The 19,501-nt window shown below is 36.0% G+C and overlaps 1 protein-coding gene across 1 annotated transcript in view; it reads left to right on the top strand.

Moving 5' to 3' along the window:
• Frrs1 (ferric chelate reductase 1) overlaps positions 1-19,501 on the top strand; it is a 33,612-nt gene that overhangs the window by 7,333 nt on the left and 6,778 nt on the right. The window contains exons 5-11 of the mRNA XM_027935225.3: positions 182-364; positions 6,860-6,958; positions 7,938-8,085; positions 12,924-13,037; positions 14,140-14,255; positions 15,802-15,888; positions 19,362-19,459. Coding sequence (XP_027791026.1) covers positions 182-364; positions 6,860-6,958; positions 7,938-8,085; positions 12,924-13,037; positions 14,140-14,255; positions 15,802-15,888; positions 19,362-19,459 — 845 coding nt within the window. The remainder of the gene's footprint in view (positions 1-181; positions 365-6,859; positions 6,959-7,937; positions 8,086-12,923; positions 13,038-14,139; positions 14,256-15,801; positions 15,889-19,361; positions 19,460-19,501) is intronic.

Genomic DNA, 19,501 nt, shown 5'->3' with positions numbered 1-19,501 from the left:
AGTCTAATTACTGTTTCAGTCATTTCAATTTGTGATGTGTCTTCTATTCCCTTGTTTGAATTCTTATTATGAAAATTTTTTCTCATTAAAACCCATACTTTAAGGTAGCATCTGCTCTGTGATTGGTAATGAACTGCTTATTTAATAATTAAGATTTTTTTCCCTCCTGTCATTTTTCTAGTTCAGTGCCTCAGACTGTGGGAACAAGAAGTTCTGTATTAGAAGTCCTTTGAGCTGTGACCCAGAGAAGGAGCAGGCCTGTGTCTTCTTGTCCTTCACAAAACATGACCATTCGGTGATGGTTGAAATGAGTGGTCCCGGAGAAGGCTATTTATCCTTTGCATTTTCTCATGACCGATGGATGGTTAGTTCCTCTCACTTACATAAGTGGTAATGAAAGGAGAATCACTGGAGTGAGCTTTAATCAGCAGTAGATTAGCTCTTTTTTCCAGAGTCAAATGATCATACTTATGGGTGGAGTGGGAAAGGAGAAACTAATTTGGACATTTCCAAGTTAAATGTATCATGATTTTAACATTTGGGCAATTATGCCTTCAAGAACAGGCTGTCTTAAGAATAGTTGGAAAGATCATTTTATTTCCAGTAGATTTGCTGCTTGATGTCTGTCTCTTTGTGATAAAGCAGGAAGATGGTTAAAAACTGTGCCTAAAATGTCATGTTGGTAATGCTTTCCAAACCATAGTGTTACTCAAGTGTCCAGAACTAAAGTGTGTGTTCCTGCTCTCAGTGTTCCTGTTTTAGTAGTCGTCAATGTATTTCACACACACAGAATTAAATCTGTGTATGCAGGCAAAATGGACTGATCACCAGTGGGCTCCTTTGTCAGATATACAGAAAGCAGCATTTGTTCCAGCTGATTCTTGCTCCCCCTGGGTGGTGCTGAATGGATTAAATGATTCTGTAGGTGGCAGCCTTGTGCTTTGGTGTGGAAGAGCAACGTGATGCATAAGCATCCTGATTTCCCATGGAGAAGGAAGAAGAGCCTTCTGCCAGGACAAGTCCTGTTCAAGCAGAGTTGGCAGTGGGGGATCTGGATGACCACCAGTGGAGAAAGCTCCTGATTGCCACATTAGCAAAGGCAAAGAGTCTTTTGAGAGTTTTCTTCCTGTCAGGATATAAAATTAGCACCACTTCTTTGGAGACTCAAATTTAAAAAAAAGAAAGAAAGAAAAGGAACTCTGACATGGCTCTAATAGAAGAACTAATGTTGTCTCTAAAAGTGTACTTTAATCATATTGGTCCTGGTGTACCTGCCTCAATTATCACAAGAAGTCAAGTGTGACATTTCTTAGGTAGTGACATTTCAGTATATGTATATGATTCCAACAGTTTACTGTTTGGCTTTAGAATGAACATGCTACCCTCTTGCATGAACAATAGGCTATATCTTAAATCTGTGTTACACAAAGTATGTCATGTGCTTAAATTTTTTTTAAAGAAATTTTGAATCTTTACCATTTAAAGTTGCTTTTGTGGGAAGCTTTATATATTTTTATGGAAAATAATGCTGCAATTGTTCAAAATAGTTTTTCTTCTTCCATTTGTAATTACTATCAGAACTGTAGCCTGTTCTTTTGGGTGTTCTCAGTGCAGGCAGGAACAATCAAGTTTTGTGCATAAGAGGAATAATAAAATGGGGTTAAAAATCAAATAAGTATAAAGCTAAAACAAAGGGTAATTAATGCTTGTGTAAGTGCGCTATAACTGGCTATGAAGGAAATTCTGAGGATGAGTCAAAAAGGATCCAAAGGCCTTGTTGAATAAATTTATAATTTCATTAGGGTTCATCTCTGAGATATAGTACTCATTTAGATAAATACTCTAGTCACTTTAAAAAACAACTCATTTCAGTCACTTTATAGCTCAAATTGATGTGTTCATATACCAACACATTTCTTTTTACTGGTCACATAAAGCCTGCAAGGAGGAGGGAAGGACATTATCATTGTGTTGAATCTGGTAATAGATAGACAACAGGTAGTCTGGTTATTTCTGTACCAAATTGTAGGCACCAATGGCATAAAAGCTTTATCTCTAATTCAAGATGTGTTTATCTTATTAGAAATCTTATCTCTTTCTAGTGTAGTGCTCATCAAAAATGTTTATAAAAAAGATTTAATTATGCAGGTGCAGTTGATTTACAGAGCAATCCTATTTAATGAGTAAAATCATTTGTACACCTGTTTGCTTAAATTGGCGGAAATGAATCGTCTTCAAAATATATTTTAAAGTGGTTATTTCTATTTTGGGTTGTTATTTTTAAATTTTTTGGTATATTTTTATGACCTGCTATTTTTTGAGTATATAATATACATTTAAATGCTGAAGGTATCTGATGTTATGAATACAGATTAGTAACCTAAATCATACCTTTTTAAAATTTGGTTTGTAAATTAATGATAGCAATTGTTTTAGTATTGAACATCATCACTAATTGATGAACAGTCTAATTTTCCGTATTTTTGCTAATGATGACTTGCTAATCTCTGAATTTTAACTGAACTTCCTAGTATTTAAATCTTCCCCATCTGAGATATTTTGTAAATAACATAAAGTCTATACAAATCTGTGTGTGTGTATATATATATATATATATATATATATATATATATATATATATATACATAGTAAATGATATCTGTATACATTCTGTAAATAATATCAAGTCTATACATTATTAGCTTCTATTTTTCTCCTTCCCTTGCTGAGTAGAAAAAAACCTCAGACTCAGTTTACCCCACTATATATTCACAACATTAATCACTTCTCTGACCCCAAAGATGTGGGGATTTTCCCCCACAAAACAAGTAACCTGTTAGTTATGTAGTGGATATCAGCTGGGTGTCCTCTAATTCAATTCTGTTCTGACACCATATACCGGGAGATAGTGCCAGACTCTACAGCTTGACACAGTCCCCAAGACTACCCATCCTCTTGCTTAAGACGCCAATCACAAGACCTGTTTTTTGTTGTTGTTTATGAAGTGCTGAGGATAGAACCCATGGCCACACATGCTAGACAAGAACTCTATAGAGCTACATCCCAGCCTGACCTGGATTGTTTTACATGTACTTCTGACTCCATGGGCTTCCCTGTGCAACCTCCTTGGGTTGAATTAATCTCTTAGAGCTATTCATGGAACTCAGTGAAGCACTTGTATTTACTGGTTTATTATAAATGACATCGCAAAAAGTATGGATAGAGAAGCATATATGAGGATGTATGGAAGAAGGGGTATGGAGGGCATGTCAGCCTCCAGGAATCTCCATATGTTTAGCTATCCACTAGCTCCCTGTGCTTCTGGGGCTTTATGGAGGCTTCCTAATGTAGGCATAACTGATTAAATTATTAACCATTAGTGATCACCTTAACTTTTAGCCCCTTTCTCCTCCTTAGAGGTTGGAAGATGGGGTTCAAAGCTCCAGCTGTCTAACACTGTAGCTACCTAGGGGCTGTCAGAGTACCAAGAGAAAATCATTTGGAGATTCCAAGGATTTTTATAGTTGTATGCCAGGAGACGGTAAAGAATATCACATATATATTTTTGCAACATTACACTTGTCCTGCATCAACTTGCTGCATACATAATCTCTCAATGGTCAGATTCTAGGATATTTCTAGTTCTGATCTCTCTTGGACTGCAGATTGTGGGTTCCAGTTGCTGTTTGGTCTCATAGAGATGAGTGTTCTTGGATAACATAAGTCAACATCTTTAAAACTGAACTTATTACTATCTCCCGTCTTTAATTCTTTTTATTGCATTGTCACTATCTCTGCCCTTTTCTTATACCTTCATTATCTGCTCTTGCATTGATATAGGACCTCTCACTATCCTTCCTGCCCCCACAATTATCCCTCTGCATTTTTTTTTTTTTTTTGTAGTGGGGATTTGAACCCAGGGATGCTTTACTAATGAGCTACAACCTCAGTCTTTTTTATTTTTTCTTTTGAGACACGGATCTCACTAAATTGCTTAGGACCTTGCTAAATTGGCTGAGCCTGGCCTCAAATTTACAATCTTCCTGCCTCAGCCTCCTGAGTTGCTGAGACTACAGGCATGCACCACCACTCCCAGCAGCATTTCATTCTTCACACAGCTGGAATTCTCTTCCCAAGACAACTGAGATCATGTCAAATATATCCCCCAAACTTTTGATGAATGTTTAGTAATAATAAGAAAATTGTTTTTCTTTAACATGGCTCCCAATACTCTTCAAAGCCTTGGAAAATACCCGTTGGAATTTTTAGTCTTAGAGCTCTCTCCCCTCTTTATATATTTTAGCTAACAAAACTATTTCCTAAAATTTTCAGGTTTTTTTATACCTGTTGTCTTAAAAATTTCTGAGATTGGAAAACCTTGCCTTTAATCTGAGCTCTACTTTGTCCTCATTTAAATATGCGTATTCTCTAAGGTCTGGTTAATTACTGTCTTTTTGGATAAGCTTTTTCCAATTATCTGGCCATTTATAATTTGTCTTTTCAGAGCACTTTTCCTAAATTTCTATTTTGTCATATTTCCTGTACTGTTGTAACTGTCTTCTCCACTGAGGAGACAGCCATATTGGCGCCTCCTCAGCCATATTGGAGCCATTTTTATTTCTCCCTTAGTATCCATCACCGAATTTTCTCAGAGTGTTTTCTCATAGGATTTTAAATGTTTGAATCGAGAGGGTCAAACTTGGGGAAGAGCTTCAGTTCATCCTAGGGATTTGGTGGAACTTTTTGTTGTTGACAAGGTGTCTTGCCATGCTGGTCTTGAACTCCTGGGCTCAAGCATTTCTCCCATCTCAGTCTCCCAGGTAGCTGGAACTACTGGCTTGTGCCACCACACATGAAACTGGTGGGACATATGATGTGTGGTTCCAAGCTGCACACTTGGAATTTCTGGAACTGCATGGAGCTTAAGATTGTGGTAACATCTTTTCTTAACTTTTCATTTGAAGTAATGAGGACTGAGTTACCCATTCTCTGTCTTCCTCTTACCCAATATTTGGGGAGACTCCTTGTAAGTGACTTCTTATCAGTCTGCCTCAAAAGCAACTGTTTTATTGTATTATTAAAAAAAAAAAAAAAGAATTCCTATGTCTCATTCATGGTAGATATTCTAGAAAACACACATTATTTAAGATCAGAGTTCAGCAAGCTTTTTCTTTGAAGGACAATACAATTATTTTAGAGTTTGTTGGCCATGTGTTCTCTGTCACAATTACTCAGTCCCATTGTAGAAATGTAAAAGCAGCCATAAGATATACGTAGTGGATCAGTGTGGCTGTGTTTCCGTAAAACGTTTATGGACACTGAATTTGAATTTAAGATATTCTCATTCAAAAAATAGTCTTTTTTAAATTTATTAAGCCATTTAAGTTTGTAGATACTATTCTTAGCCCATGAGCTGTATTAAACAAGCTTCAGGTTGAATTTGATCTACAGGCTTTAGTTTGTCAATGCTTGGTTTAAATCATTTCTGTTCTAAATTTCTTTAGTAATTCTGATTTAACTCTAAAGTCATGTAACAGAGAATAATTGCTTGGCTAAGATTATGTCCTTGGGAGTCTTTAATTAAAAAGTGGAACATGTTAAAATACATTTGAGTCTGAAAGTAGAGAAATATGTTGGAATTTCACAGTAGAATTTATAGCAAAATCATTTTAATCTGATAGTCTTGGATCTTATTTAAGAAGTTAGTTAGTGATGAGAGCTGGGTGTGGTGGGGCACGGCTGTCTTTCCAGCTACTCAGGAGGATGGCTGGAGTACTGCTTTAGCCCAGGAGTTCAGGGTCAGCTGGGCCTTATAGAGAGACTATCTCTTAAAAAAAGGAGAAGGTAAAGTGGAGGGGGGAACTGACTGAAGCACATGAAGGACCTAATGAGATAACTTATGGTCTACAGATGATAACTTAAAATGAAGATTATTTTTTGTACATTACTTAAAGGTACTTTGAAGTTGCAACCTGCCCTCTAATAGTCACTTACAAGAATAAGATCTAACTTTCTGAGTTAAGGTATATTAGAAACTAAAGGATAGACAAGAGTTATAGTGGCAAAAAAAAAAAAAAATCTTCTTGAGATCAGATATTTTTGTCTCAATTTTATAACGTATAATCTATTCACTGTATGCATTATGTAGCAATATGTCTTCCATCTTAAAAATTACCAAAAATATCCTATATGATGCGGTGTATTCCTAGCTATTAAACTATGTAGTACATAGATATTTATCCACAGGTAAATATCTGGAAGAATGTTCATGGTAAGTTAAGTGAAAAAGAGGTAACAAATCTGATTAAGGAAAAAATAGGTATAAATACAAATAAGTTTGAATATACACAGACACCAATAGTGGCATCAATTAGTGGTGGGTTTATAGACATATAAACATGTTAGATGCTTAATTTTTATTTATTTATTTTTGTGATGTTTGGAGCTAATTCCAGGGCCTTACACATGGTAGGCAAGCACTCTACCACAGAGTAACATTCCCAGCTCCAATACCTCTATTTTTTTTAAATATTTGTTTTTAGTTGTCAATGAACCTTTGTTTTATTTATTTTTATGTGGTACTGAGAATTGAACTCGGTGCCTCACACATGTTAAGCAAGCGCTCTGCCACTGAGCTATAACCCCAGCCCTGCAAAACATTTATTTTGATCTCGTTTCACACTGAAATTTGAGTGCTTCTATATTCTAAGAAATTTTAAGTAATAATTGGACAGTTAGTTCTCTACAATTCATGATTTATGTTTGAGTTGGCAAAGTATGTCTAAAAGCATCAAATAATATTTGATTAGGGATTCTTAAAAATACCTTTAAACTTTTATCACTTGCAATTGTTTTTCAGGGTAATGATGATGCTTATTTGTGTATCAATGAAGGTCAGACTGTTCATGTACAGCCTGCACATTTTTCAGGGCGAAGTCACCCTGTAATGGACTCTAGGGTGAGTGTGAACATTCTGGGAACCTCTGCCTGGCTGTGTACCTTCCTGCTATCTGGCTGTCACTGGCATGGCTGTGCAAACATAGTCTTTGACCCCCACAGTCATCAGCTTAACCCAGCAAGGGCCTGGCAGCAGCTTTTCTCTCTCATAGTGATCTCTGAGAAACTTCTCTGCACTTTAGAAAGCATAAGTTTCTCTTATAGGAAAAGATGAAGTCTTGCTTATGTCACTTAAATGCTTGTTGCATCTTATAAAAAGGTATTTTATGGTTTGTTAACATGGTCAGAGGTTTTGCCCCTTTTCAAAAGTTTGCAGACAGGTATTTTAAAGAAGAGACTTATGTTAGTGACAGCAGTTATTTCTTGACTGGTGAGAAAGAGGAACATGTATGGTAAAGAATGGTGCCTTGGGCAATGTCATTGTGTGCCCATTGTGGCATCTATGCCATTTCTGTTGAGGAGTTTCTCTTTCACAGGGCAATTGACCAACAAATGGCTCTGAAGAGCAGTAGCTATTACTCAGTGACATAGCAAATGGGGTCTGACTAAGAAGTAGCTATCACGTAATGACATCACTGTGCATAGCTTTCCCATGGGCTTAGACTCCCTCAGGTGGCTTGGAACTTCTCCCCACCTACAGGTTGCATGAGGCCACTAGGGTGTTACCTGTTAGCTTCTCAAGTATTTTTGACTGTGTGCTAGTGCCAGATGGAATTAGCACATCTGCAAAAATTTCTAACCTGGGTAGAGGGACTGTGGGTTTCTGGCTCAAAGTAAAAATTATATTTCTGCCAAGTGGGATAAAGACAAACTGGGAGAAAATGCTTCTTGTACTCTTCAAAGAGGAAGTGCAAAAACAATAACATTGCAGATGAAACATGCACCTATGATCTTAAAGAAGGAAATGAACAGGATTTTGAACATATTATATTTGCACATCTTTGGGAAGTGCTGAGAAGACCCATTGTGTGTGTTTGTAGGATCCTCTTGAGGCTGTGGCTTGGAGGTTGGCGGATGGTGTTATGCAGTGTTCTTTCAGAAGAAACATTACCCTTCCTGGGGTTAAGAATAGATTTGATCTAAACACAAGCTACTACATATTTCTAGCAGATGGTACAGCTAATGATGGTAAGTACATGGATAAAAACTATTTTTGCAAGTTCTTTTCTCTTCTTCCCTTTCCTCTTTTTTTTTCCCCCAATGACTTTGTAATTGCTCATTTTTAGGTACACACTTGTGAATAAGGAGTTTTAACCCTTCTCCATTTTGCCTGAAAATCTGACTTTTGGTTAACATAGCTTTGTTTGAGAACTACAGAGTGTCAGCTGGGTACAAGGCAACATGGCTTATGATCAGAATGTTCTCTGGTTGCTAAAATGCATTTGATTTGCATTTCTCTGACTGCTAGAGATGGTGAGCATTTTTTCATGTACTTGTTGATTGACTGTATGTCCTCCTCTGAGAAGTGTCTGTTCAGGTCCTTGGCCCATTTGTTGATTGGGTTGTTTGTTCTCTTATTGTCTAATTTTTTGAGCTCTTTGTATACTCTGGATATTAGGGCTCTATCTGAAGTGTGAGGAGTAAAGATTTGTTCCCAGGATGTAGGCTCTCTATTTACCTCTCTTATTGTATCTTTTGCTGAGAAAAAACTTTTTAGTTTGAGTAAGTCCCATTTGTTGATTCTAGTTATTAACTTTTGTGCTATGGGTGTCCTATTGAGGAATTTGGAGCCCGACCCCACCGACTGTAGATCGTAGCCAACTTTTTCTTCTATCAGACGGCGCGTCTCTGATTTGATATCAAGCTCCTTGATCCATTTTGAATTAACTTTTGTGCATGGCGAGAGAAAGGGATTCAGTTTCATTTTGTTGCATATGGATTTCCAGTTTTCCCAGCACCATTTGTTGAAGATGCTATCCTTCCTCCATTGCATGCTTTTAGACCCTTTATCAAATATAAGATAGTTGTAGTTTTGTGGATTGGTTTCTGTGTCCTCTATTCTGTACCATTGGTCCACCCGCCTGTTTTGGTACCAGTACCATGCTGTTTTTGTTACTATTGCTCTGTAATATAGTTTGAAGTCTGGTATCGCTATACCGCCTGATTCACACTTCCTGCTTAGCATTGTTTTTGCTATTCTGGGTCTTTTATTTTTCCATATGAATTTCATGATTGCTTTCTCTATTTCTACAAGAAATGCCGTTGGGATTTTGATTGGCATTGCATTAAACCTATAGAGAACTTTTGGTAATATCGCCATTTTGATGATGTTAGTTCTGCCTATCCATGAACAGGGTATATTTTTCCATCTTCTAAGATCTTCTTCTATTTCTCTCTTTAGTGATTCTGCAATCTGTATATGGGGTAAAAATGGGAGCTCATAACCCACTTGAATCAAATTGTGAAATATGATATATCAAGAACTATGTAATGTTTTGAACAGCCAACAATAAAAAATAAAAAAAAAAAATAAAATGCATTTGGACCAGAAGAACTTTAAATACCTTGAAAAAACAAAACAAAACATATCTTTAGGTTTTCCTAAGTACAGTGAAATGAGCATGTCTTGGTGGGGATCCTAGAAACAGTGCCTTTGAAATTGTAATAAAGGTTGACTCTTATGGGAAAACCTGCCCAATATCAGTCTCATCTCCTTAGACCTGAATTTTGTCCTGGAGTTGGGGAGGAGGTAAAGAGAAGGCTCCTGGACAGCTGAATGAGCGGTTTGAAGACTTCCCATGGAGAAGGATGCCTGGTACTGCCTTGCTGGTGTGGTGTATTTCCTGCCCTTCATCTTTTCTCGTAACTCTGATGCACCTTTAGATATTTGAATGCTTACTTATCTTTAAAAACTCATATGAATAGAACAGTTAGATTTTGTTTAAGATCTTGGCAAATGATACTTTGAGGACATGCAGGAAATACCAGGGTAGTATTTAGTCACTCATCTTTAGAGAGATACAATTGCTCTCAAGCTTAGAGAATGTAGCCTCTTTGAAAATGATGAAGTGGGCATATAGAATAGAAAGTCAGGGATCAGGTAGAAGAAAAGGAGGAGCAGGAAAGGCAGAGCAGGCAGAATTGTGAAAAGCCTTGAATTTTTATTATGTGGTTTAGATTTTCTACAATTGGTAAAGTGGAGCTTCAAAAAGTTTGAGGCAGGATAAAGTATCTTTTCAGTATTAGAGAAAATTTAGGAACATTTGTAGATTAATTGTGGGTGACATATAGTTATATTAGTTAAATAATGTAATCTTATTTGCACCAGCAGCAACAGTTTTGGTTTGAAAATAATTTCTTTGTTAAATGATAATATGGATAAAATTACTCAGTGTTTATAGAGTGTCAGTCAGTGTCTAAGAATTTTACATAGAGTATTTTCACATTCATAAAAAACAAACTAGATATGTACTATTATTATTATTCCCCTTCTCCTTCTTTCTTCTTCTTCTTTTTTTCTTTTTCTTTTTTAAAGTGATGGGGTTTTGTTATGTTGCCCAGGCTGACCTTGAACTCCTGGACTCGTGATTCTACCTCAGTCTCCCAAGTAACTGATACAACAGATGTGGGACATTATGCCTGGCTGTTAGTCTTTTTTGTCAAAGGTTCTTGCCTCTTTGTTGTTCATCTGTTCTAGATGAACTTTAGAAATGATTTGTCAAATTTAATGAAAAATTTATTGGTTTTGATAGAAATTGAAATGAAATTTTAGATTAATTTGGAGAATAATGACTTCATAATAATAACTTCCTATCTGAACATATTAGGATATCCTTCTTATCTAGATTCTGTAAAGTAGGGATATTTCAGTGAAGTGTTATGGTTTTATTCATGTATTCATATAGGGCTTATGTATTTTTTGTTACTTTTATCCTAAGTAATAGTTTTTTTCTAAAACAAACTATTATGAATGAGATTGTTTTTCATCCATTTTCTAGTTTGTTGGCTTTTAGGAAAGTTACCAATTTTTGAGTATTCATCTTGAATTTAGCCACCTACTCTTTTAGTTTATTTTCTTAGGTTTTCTGGATATATGTGATATATGAAAACTGCAATAGGTTAATAGCCTGTTTTCTTTCTTGTCTTATTGCATTGTCTCATTTTCTCAGAACAAATTATCCCAGAATAATCCTCACATTCCTGGGATAAGTCTTACTTGGTCATGTTTTATTCTTTTAATATATAATTTTAGTTCACTAATATTTAGTTTAAGCTTTTTCCATCTATATTAATAAGTGATTTTGGTCTATGGTTGGTGAATTGTGTGTGCGTTGTGTGCTTATGTGAATTCACACATACTAGTTTGGGTATCAGTGTACTGCAAATTTTATAAAATGAACTCTAAAAGAGTTTAAATTAAAAAAAATTAAAGTTATAAAAATTATTTTAATGGTAAGTGGAACCCATATATGTAACAGTCTGAGTGTGGATGAAAATACTTGGCTTACTATAAAAAAAATTCTACTATTATTCTGCAGAGTTACTACTTCTTTGTTTAATTTTTGTAATTCTCTGTTTTCCCAGAAATTTATCATTTTCATTTAGAGTTGGAATTATTTTTGACTGATTTAAAATTGTGTGTAGTTATATATACTATAAGTATATATTGGTAGCTATATCACCTTGTTAATTTCTAACATTTTGATATTTTCTTTTATCTGATGGTTAGAGTTGCCATAAACTCAATGGATTTTATTGACCTTTATGGATTCATAGGTTACATTTTGTTGTTTTAAATGCATCTCAAATTAAATGATGGCTTTAATACTTTGTCTTTACCTTGATTATATCTATGCGTTTTGATATGACATATTTTCATTGTTATACATCTCTAAGAAGACTTGAGATTTTAGTTTTATTTCCTATTTAACCAGAGAGTTATTAGAAAGAATAGTTTATATACATTTATCTAGGTGAATCATTTTTCCTCTAGACTTTTGTTAAATTTTTTAGTTTTGCATTTTGGTCAGATGATATAACATGTAGCTTATATAATTTTTTGGAAACTATTAAATAGTCTGTGGCCTAATATATATCAGGCCACAAAATATTTATTTTGTTTGTAACAGAGGTTACTGTGTACGTGTTAATCAAATTTCTTAAATTATTTCTGCACTTATATAGTATTCTAAAAATATGTATGTTCCATAATTTATTTACTCATTCTCCTAGTGATGAACATTTTTTTAGTTTGTTTACAATAATCACAGCATAAAAAAGTTGCTGTGAATATTCTTATTAATCTTTGGTTTAAAAAAAAGGTCTTTCTATAGGATAGATTCCTAGAATGAAAACACACACACACACACACACACACACACACTGAATAATTCTATACATTCCCACATTTAATTTTATATATAATAAGTACAAATAAAAACACTAATAATGTGTCCTCAATTTGTTTATGTCACAGTCATTTCGGATTTTGATTTGTGAGTCAAACTCACTCTGAATTGACCGTATGCCAAAATACCTTATCACCAAGTTGCTTTTGCTTTGTCTCTCCACCCTCTTCTCCCAGGTTCAATTTTTGTTAGTTTATTCTAGGATTTTAGATGTAGGTTAATAATTTGTAGATTTTTAAAAAATATGTATTCTCTTTCAAGAATTATATTTGACATTTTCAGGGTTTGTGACCATGATAGTATTGTTTTGACTTTTTGCTTAAGTCATTTCTTGCACAACAGCAGATCTTTTATCATAAATTTTCCATTTCTAGCTCTTGTTTAGATTCATCTCTCTTGGTGGATTGAATTATCTCTAATATTTTTTTCAGAAGGAGAGTGTGCTCTTGCATATATCTTTTATGTTGCTTTCACAGATGAATGACCTCTCTGTAGATATTTAATTATTTTTTTATTACCTTTAGAAAGATTCTTTCTCCTCTATATCCATCCCTCAAGTCCTTCTCTCCTGAGAAACTAATTCTTTATTATCTTAAAAGTTTAAATTTTTTTTTTCAGGTCAAATTTATAAGCACTCTCAGCAACCTTTGATTACATATGAAAAACATAATGTGACAGATTATCCTAAGAACATAGGGGGATCCCGATCTTCACTCCTTTTGAAGGTTCATGGTGAGATTCTTGTGTGGAATTATTAATACTTTATGGAATAAACTTACTGATGACTAAATGGTAGCAGGCATAATTTAGCAAATTTTCAAAAATATTTTATGTTTAATAAACATTTTCAGGTAGATTAATGATCTTAATGCTTGCTGATTTTGATTAAAAAGTAGAAAGTAGGGCTAAAAAAAGTATTCTAGTTGCTTCTAACTGCAGCCAGGGTTGAGTATCACTGAGTTAGTTAAATTAACTTTTATGAGACCATGATTTTTGGCATTTATTTAGGTAAATGCTAATGAAAGAATGGTCTTTGGTTTTGTTTGGTTATGACAGTAGTTTGGCTTCACAAGCGCAGATTTATTGATGAAGAACTGATCAAGGTGTAAGTATATGATGATGATAGGGAAATGGTACAGTGCATAGCCCCCATGCTCTTGATTGAGGAAAAGCACCAGGGAGGAAAGCAACAGCCTGGACACCAGGCTCTCTATCCTCTGGTTCTAGATTGGAACTTGATTCCTTTTGAAAAGTAGCCTGTCTTATTGTTGTAAAGATGGGGTTTTAACATAGGGAAATTGTATAGTGTAAGCATGCTCTTAGAAAACACGAGTGCCTCGGGGAATTTTCCTTCTTTGGTATTCTCCCTTTATATGCTTCAGAGTTATCTACAAATGTCACCACAATTAAGCTTAAGGGGATGAGATGTGAGAAGATTTTGAAATGACTGTATACAGGCATAGTGTAATGCTGAAGAACACAGTTGCTGAAGCCAGTTTGGGTTAGAATCCTGATTTTGTACACTTGAACATGCTATTTAATCTCTCTGTACCTTAGTTTTCCCATTCAGAAAAATAAAACTGGAATAATAATTGCAAAATACCTCAGAGGATTGTTGTGAGGGTCATTTTGATTAATATGTGGAAAACACTTAGCTTTCTGGGATCATAGTAGGGCCAATGAAAGGTTAGCAGTGGTGGTAAGTGCTGGTACATAGGCTCTTTTTAGGTCGTATATGTTTTGCTGGCTGTTTATACTTTCTGAGCATTTGGGTTGGTCATTTAAGAAACAGCTTAGTTTGTGATGTCAACCATTGTATTTTTCTCACCTGTAGGTGCCTTAATGTTTGTGGCATGGATGACTACTGTTAGCATAGGGGTTCTAATTGCCCGGTTCTTCAGATCTGTTTGGTCAAAAGCTTTCTTCCTTGGAGAAGCAGCTTGGTTTCAGGTAGGTGAGGAAAAAAGTATTTAATGTAATTTAAATATTATGTGAACATTACAACATGAAGTGTGTGTGTTTTGTTCTTTTTTTTTTTTTTAATTTTAGCTATTTTGTGGGCTTAGGATCTTATTTTTTCCCTTTGGCTTCCTAACAATTGAGATCAGACAAGATGCTTGATGATTAAAAGACAGCTTTGTGGAAAGGCAGGCTGGATTGTTTGTCCTTTTGTAACATAGCCATTGGGATCCAGGTGACATTATACCTCTGTTTGTGAGGGGAGATGCTAGAGGAGCATTCACCCACTGTCTGAAGAAAGACAAGTCAAGGGAAGCTGGAGAGCGAAGAAAGAAATAGTGATATTTGCTGCATAGCAGAGCAGGGGTCTGCCTTTGGTTTATGGGCAAATGTTGGGCTATTCCTGACTTACCAAATTATCCCTGTGTGGGTGGGAAGAGAAACTGAAGGTGTTCCTTTCATGCTGTCCTTCCCAAAGGATGTGGAGTTAGTCTTCTATTGGGAACATAAGCAGGAGTCAGTTAAGTGCCCTTCACAGCCAAGCAAAACAACCTTGTCTTTCATGGGTCATGGATGACAGATTAGCACATATAGTGGAAGATCAGTGAGTGTGTTTTGAGTTAGAATGAAGATGCTTGCTTGTAGAAAAAAATACTGCTAATGGAATAGTTTTGACTTTATTAGAGGGTAGCCTTCATAGTCATATACATTTGTTGTCTAACCTCATTCCTCCTTACTGGTTGGCAGGGCTGTTTTATCTGTTCTCCCTTGCTGCAACGTGCCTGGCTGCTGCTCTCTGTCTGCCTGTTTTTGTGGTTATGCTCTTTCTCACTTGTATTTACTTGTTCTCCCTCTATTCTCCAATTTGCTCATGTGGATATTCCTAAATGGAAGAGTCTGTGCCTCCTGATTTTCAATTCAAATTAAAGTATGGTGTGTATGTGTGTGTGTGTGTTTTATAATGACATATATAGATACATTGAAGGTGAGTGTACTATCTCCTTTCTCTGGAATAGTTTTGATTCACATCAGTTATCCATAGTTCATTAACAGAGCCTATTTTCACTCTTAATATTCTCTTGAGTTGTACAGTGAATTGTACATTTCATATATTTTTTATGTAGCTACTCACTGATATCCCCAACTCGTCAGGAGACAGTATTTTCTGTTTCTTTACTGCCTCATGGCACCTGGTCTAGCACTGTGCCTCGTGGTGGAGCTTAATAAATGTCTTTGGGAGGAAATGAAGGACTTGGCAAGGAAGTGTGCTCCATGTGTGAAATTTGCATTCCTGCTGCTCTGTGTGTGTGAAGTCTTAGTAAATACTTTTGAATGCCGAGAATGGCAGCTTAGAGTTTTCTTTAAAGTTTAATGGTATATTAAAATTTTATTCTTATTGACCACAAGCTGTGCTTAGATGTCAGTCAGGTGCAAGCCTTCTGTGAATCCTACCCTGTGATCCTATTCCACCATCGCACTGACTCCTTCTCTTACACGTTTAGCTGCCTTTTTCTCACTTTGTCATCTCACCTTGCAGGTGCATAGATTGCTCATGCTTACCACATCTGTGCTCACCTGCATTGCTTTCATCATGCCTTTTATATACAGAGGAGGCTGGAGTTGGGTAAGTACATCTTAAACAGGATTTTTTTACATAAATCCATTTTGATGCCAAAGCAGGTTTCTGTTTCATTGGTGAATTATGGGTAAAAAGACATTCTTTGTGCATCCTTCTTAATTTTCTTTTTGGGTCATCTGATGACTGTCTTCAGTGCTTGAGCGTTGGGTTGGGTGAGGATGTCAGCACAGATTACCTGGTAATGAAATGTATTTTTAGGCTTCATCAGATGTACATCTATAGCTTAAGTGAGTTTTTCATTATAGAGTGGTGAAAATTCAAAGTGTGATGTTTATGGATCATGAACAACGTAAGTGGTTTCCTCGGACTGTGATTACTACCAAGCTGTATGTTACATCAGTGCTATGTGGCCATCTATGCTAAGTGCTTTCCTTGTGTTTTCAAATTTAAATGCCAGATGAAGTAGGTATTATGAAATAATGCCATATTATAAACGTAGAAACTAAGGCTTATTCCAAATGGTTTAACTCCAGCTCAGACCTTTGCCTTGGCTCACAAATCTATTTTAAGTATAGCTCATGTTCTCTACTGGCATGTTTAGGACATCTCAACTGAACATGTCCAGAATGGATTTCTTGGTCTTTTCTCCCCTTCCTGTTCCACCTGCTCCATTCCCATGTTAGCTGTTAGAGTTCCATCTTTAGACCAAATCTTGGAATTAGTAAGTGTGCTCTCCTGCACATCTCATATCTAATCCATCAGAAAACCCTATTAGCTGTATATTTAAAATACATCCATAAAGCAACACTCATAATTACCATCCCTGATTCTACTGTGTGGATTTGAGCCATCACCACCGTTTGCCTGAACTTTGACAGTAGTCACCTGTCTTGTCACTTCAATCCTTGCTCATATACAGTCTGCTTTTCTTAAAGAAGGCAGAGTGAATTTTTTTAAAAGAATATAAATTAGATCATGCCATTCCTTTGCCCTGAACTGGTTTCTCTGATGTTTCTCAGTTGTACTGCATCAAAGCCCATGTCCTTCCATTGACCTCCATAGCTTGGCTCCCAGTTATTCTCCTCCTCCTCTCCATTGGCCTCCTTGTTCAATGGCAGACAGGCCAGGCATGCTTTGTAAAGTCTCGTTTTCTGATCTTTGCAAAGATTCTTCCTTAGCTTTCCTCATACCCTCACCTTCTTGAAGTCTTTGCTCAAATAACAGCTTCTCAGAGAGCCCTGTACTCCATTTTTTTAAATATTATTTCATAAAATTTACTTATCTATCAGGCTTTTTTCCTTATGTGCTGTCCACATGCTAGTATGCAAGCTCTGTGAGAGCTGGAACATTTACTGATCTATCCCTGGTTTATCCCAGGCATCCAGAGTAGATTCTGGTACATAATGGTACTTGGTATATATTTAGAAAATCAATGAGTAGGCTTATTGAGAATAGTGACAAGTCTGAGTTCAGAGCCTGTGCTTCCATTGCACTCTTCCAGTTTTAAGACAGAATTTGATTTCACAATTTAATATTTCAGAGTTTACGTTGGTACTGCAGGGTTAATAAGTGTGGATCCTGGATCATAGATAGTACTAGAAAACCTCCCTTCTGCCTTTTAGGTAGTTTATGGATCAGTCAACCTGGTTTTTTTTTTTTTTTTTAAACCAATAAAGTTTGTCTGATATGAATTGAGACATCAGAACTCTATTTTACCAGGTATTTGCAACAGGGTGTTTTAGGCAGCTTTCTCACCACTATGACCAAAAAGACCTGACAAGAACAACATTGAGGAGGAAAAGTTTATTTGGGGCTCACAATTTCATAGGTCTCAGTCTGTCCCAGTCTGCAGATGGCAGACTCCATTCCTCAGGGCCTGAGTCAAGGCAGAGCTTCAGGACAGAAATGTGTGGTGGAGGAAAACAGCTCAGAACATCACACCAGAAGAGAGAGAGAGAGAGAGAGAGAGAGAGAGAGAGAGAGAGAGAGAGAGAGAGAACACAGATTAATGCACTGCTTGGGTTAAGGCTGTCATAATCCAATCATTTCACCTATAAACATTCTTGAATTGTCTTATATACGAGTTTTTTCTTTGGGGGGGGATACTTCATATCTAAACCATAACAAAGGGTAACACTTGTTTTGTAATAGTCTTTGCATTTTATGAATAAAATAGTATAGTTGTTCTTCAGTATCCAGAAAGGATTAGTTTCAGGACTCCTTGGGGTACCAAAGTCTGCAGATGCTCAAGTCTCTTATGTAAAATACATATTACCTACAGACATCTTCCTGTATGCTTTAAATCATCTGTAGATTACTTATAATACTTAATGCAGTATAAATGCCATGCAAATACTTGTATTGTTTAGGGAATAACAAGAAAAAAGTCTGTACATATTTAGTACAGATGTAATTATTTTCTCAAATATTTTCCATTGGTGGTTGGTTGACTCTACAAATGTGGATCCCACAGATACAGAAGACTGACTGTGTGAAGGTTAAGGGCTCTATTCATTAGCCAAATTTCTTGGGTTCAAATCCTGGCATCATCATGTATCTCCTGGGACACCTTTGGGCAAATTACTTAACTTCTCTATCCTTTTGTTTACTTATCTATGAAATAGCGATGGCATAGTATCCATCCATAGTTTTTCTGTGTGGACTGGGAGTTGATTAACTGAAAACACTTTGGATAATCCCCAGAACATTCTAAATCCACATAAAAAATTTTGTTGTTGTGGCTGTTATTTCTTAAATTAAAGGTTCTTTAACCTCCATCATTGTGGTTGTACTTTTATTTGTGTATAATTGAGTCCAAGATCTGAACATGTTTTTATATTGTTCTTTTATCATCCTTTAGTTCACCTATTTACAAAGATTCCAGCATAGTTTGCACACTACCTAGTTTAGCTGTTCCTCGTCACAACTCTATTGCCCATTGGAGGATGGGAGTCAGTGACCCCAGACCATAGCATCTCTCCAACTAATTATGTTATATGCTGGAGCATCTTCTCAGCCCTTTTCTCAAATGTTTATGTGAAGTCATTGTTCAGAGCAGTCTAATCCAATTACTTGCTATTTGGAGGAGCATACAGCATCACTAAGGAAGGAATATCATAGAAATTGTTGAGATTCAATGTTGATATTTTCCTTAAGTTAAACCATCTGAACAGAGGAGATAAGCTTTTAGTACAGTGACAAACCTGGATGTTCATTTATTCAACAGATGCTTATTGAGTGACTAAGACTCTACTAAGCTCCAGAGTTGTAGTACCTGCAACTTAGGGAAACACAGAGGTTCACACAAATCATTATGACATGTTGAGATGACAGCTCTTGACATATTGATACCATCTAGTTCTACCTTGTTGCCTTTTATTTTTAGCATCATCATCATCATCATTGAATGTTTAGAGCCATGGAAAAACACTAAGGACACATTTGTATTTATTATTTTTAACTTGAGGATTTAAACTGATGAGATATTGAGACTATTAATATGTCGTGACTTTGTTCAGCATGCAGGTTACCACCCATATCTTGGCTGTATAGTGACGGCATTAGCAGTTCTTCAGCCTCTTCTGGCAGCCTTCAGGCCACCTTTGCATGACCCAAGGTACTGATAGCTTTTCTGCGTAAATGCTCTTACTGTGGATAT

This window comes from Marmota flaviventris, chromosome 10 (genome assembly GCF_047511675.1).
Source record: "Marmota flaviventris isolate mMarFla1 chromosome 10, mMarFla1.hap1, whole genome shotgun sequence".
NCBI classification, from domain to species: Eukaryota; Metazoa; Chordata; class Mammalia; order Rodentia; family Sciuridae; genus Marmota; species Marmota flaviventris.
This window is presented reverse-complemented; position numbering and strand designations above follow the sequence as displayed.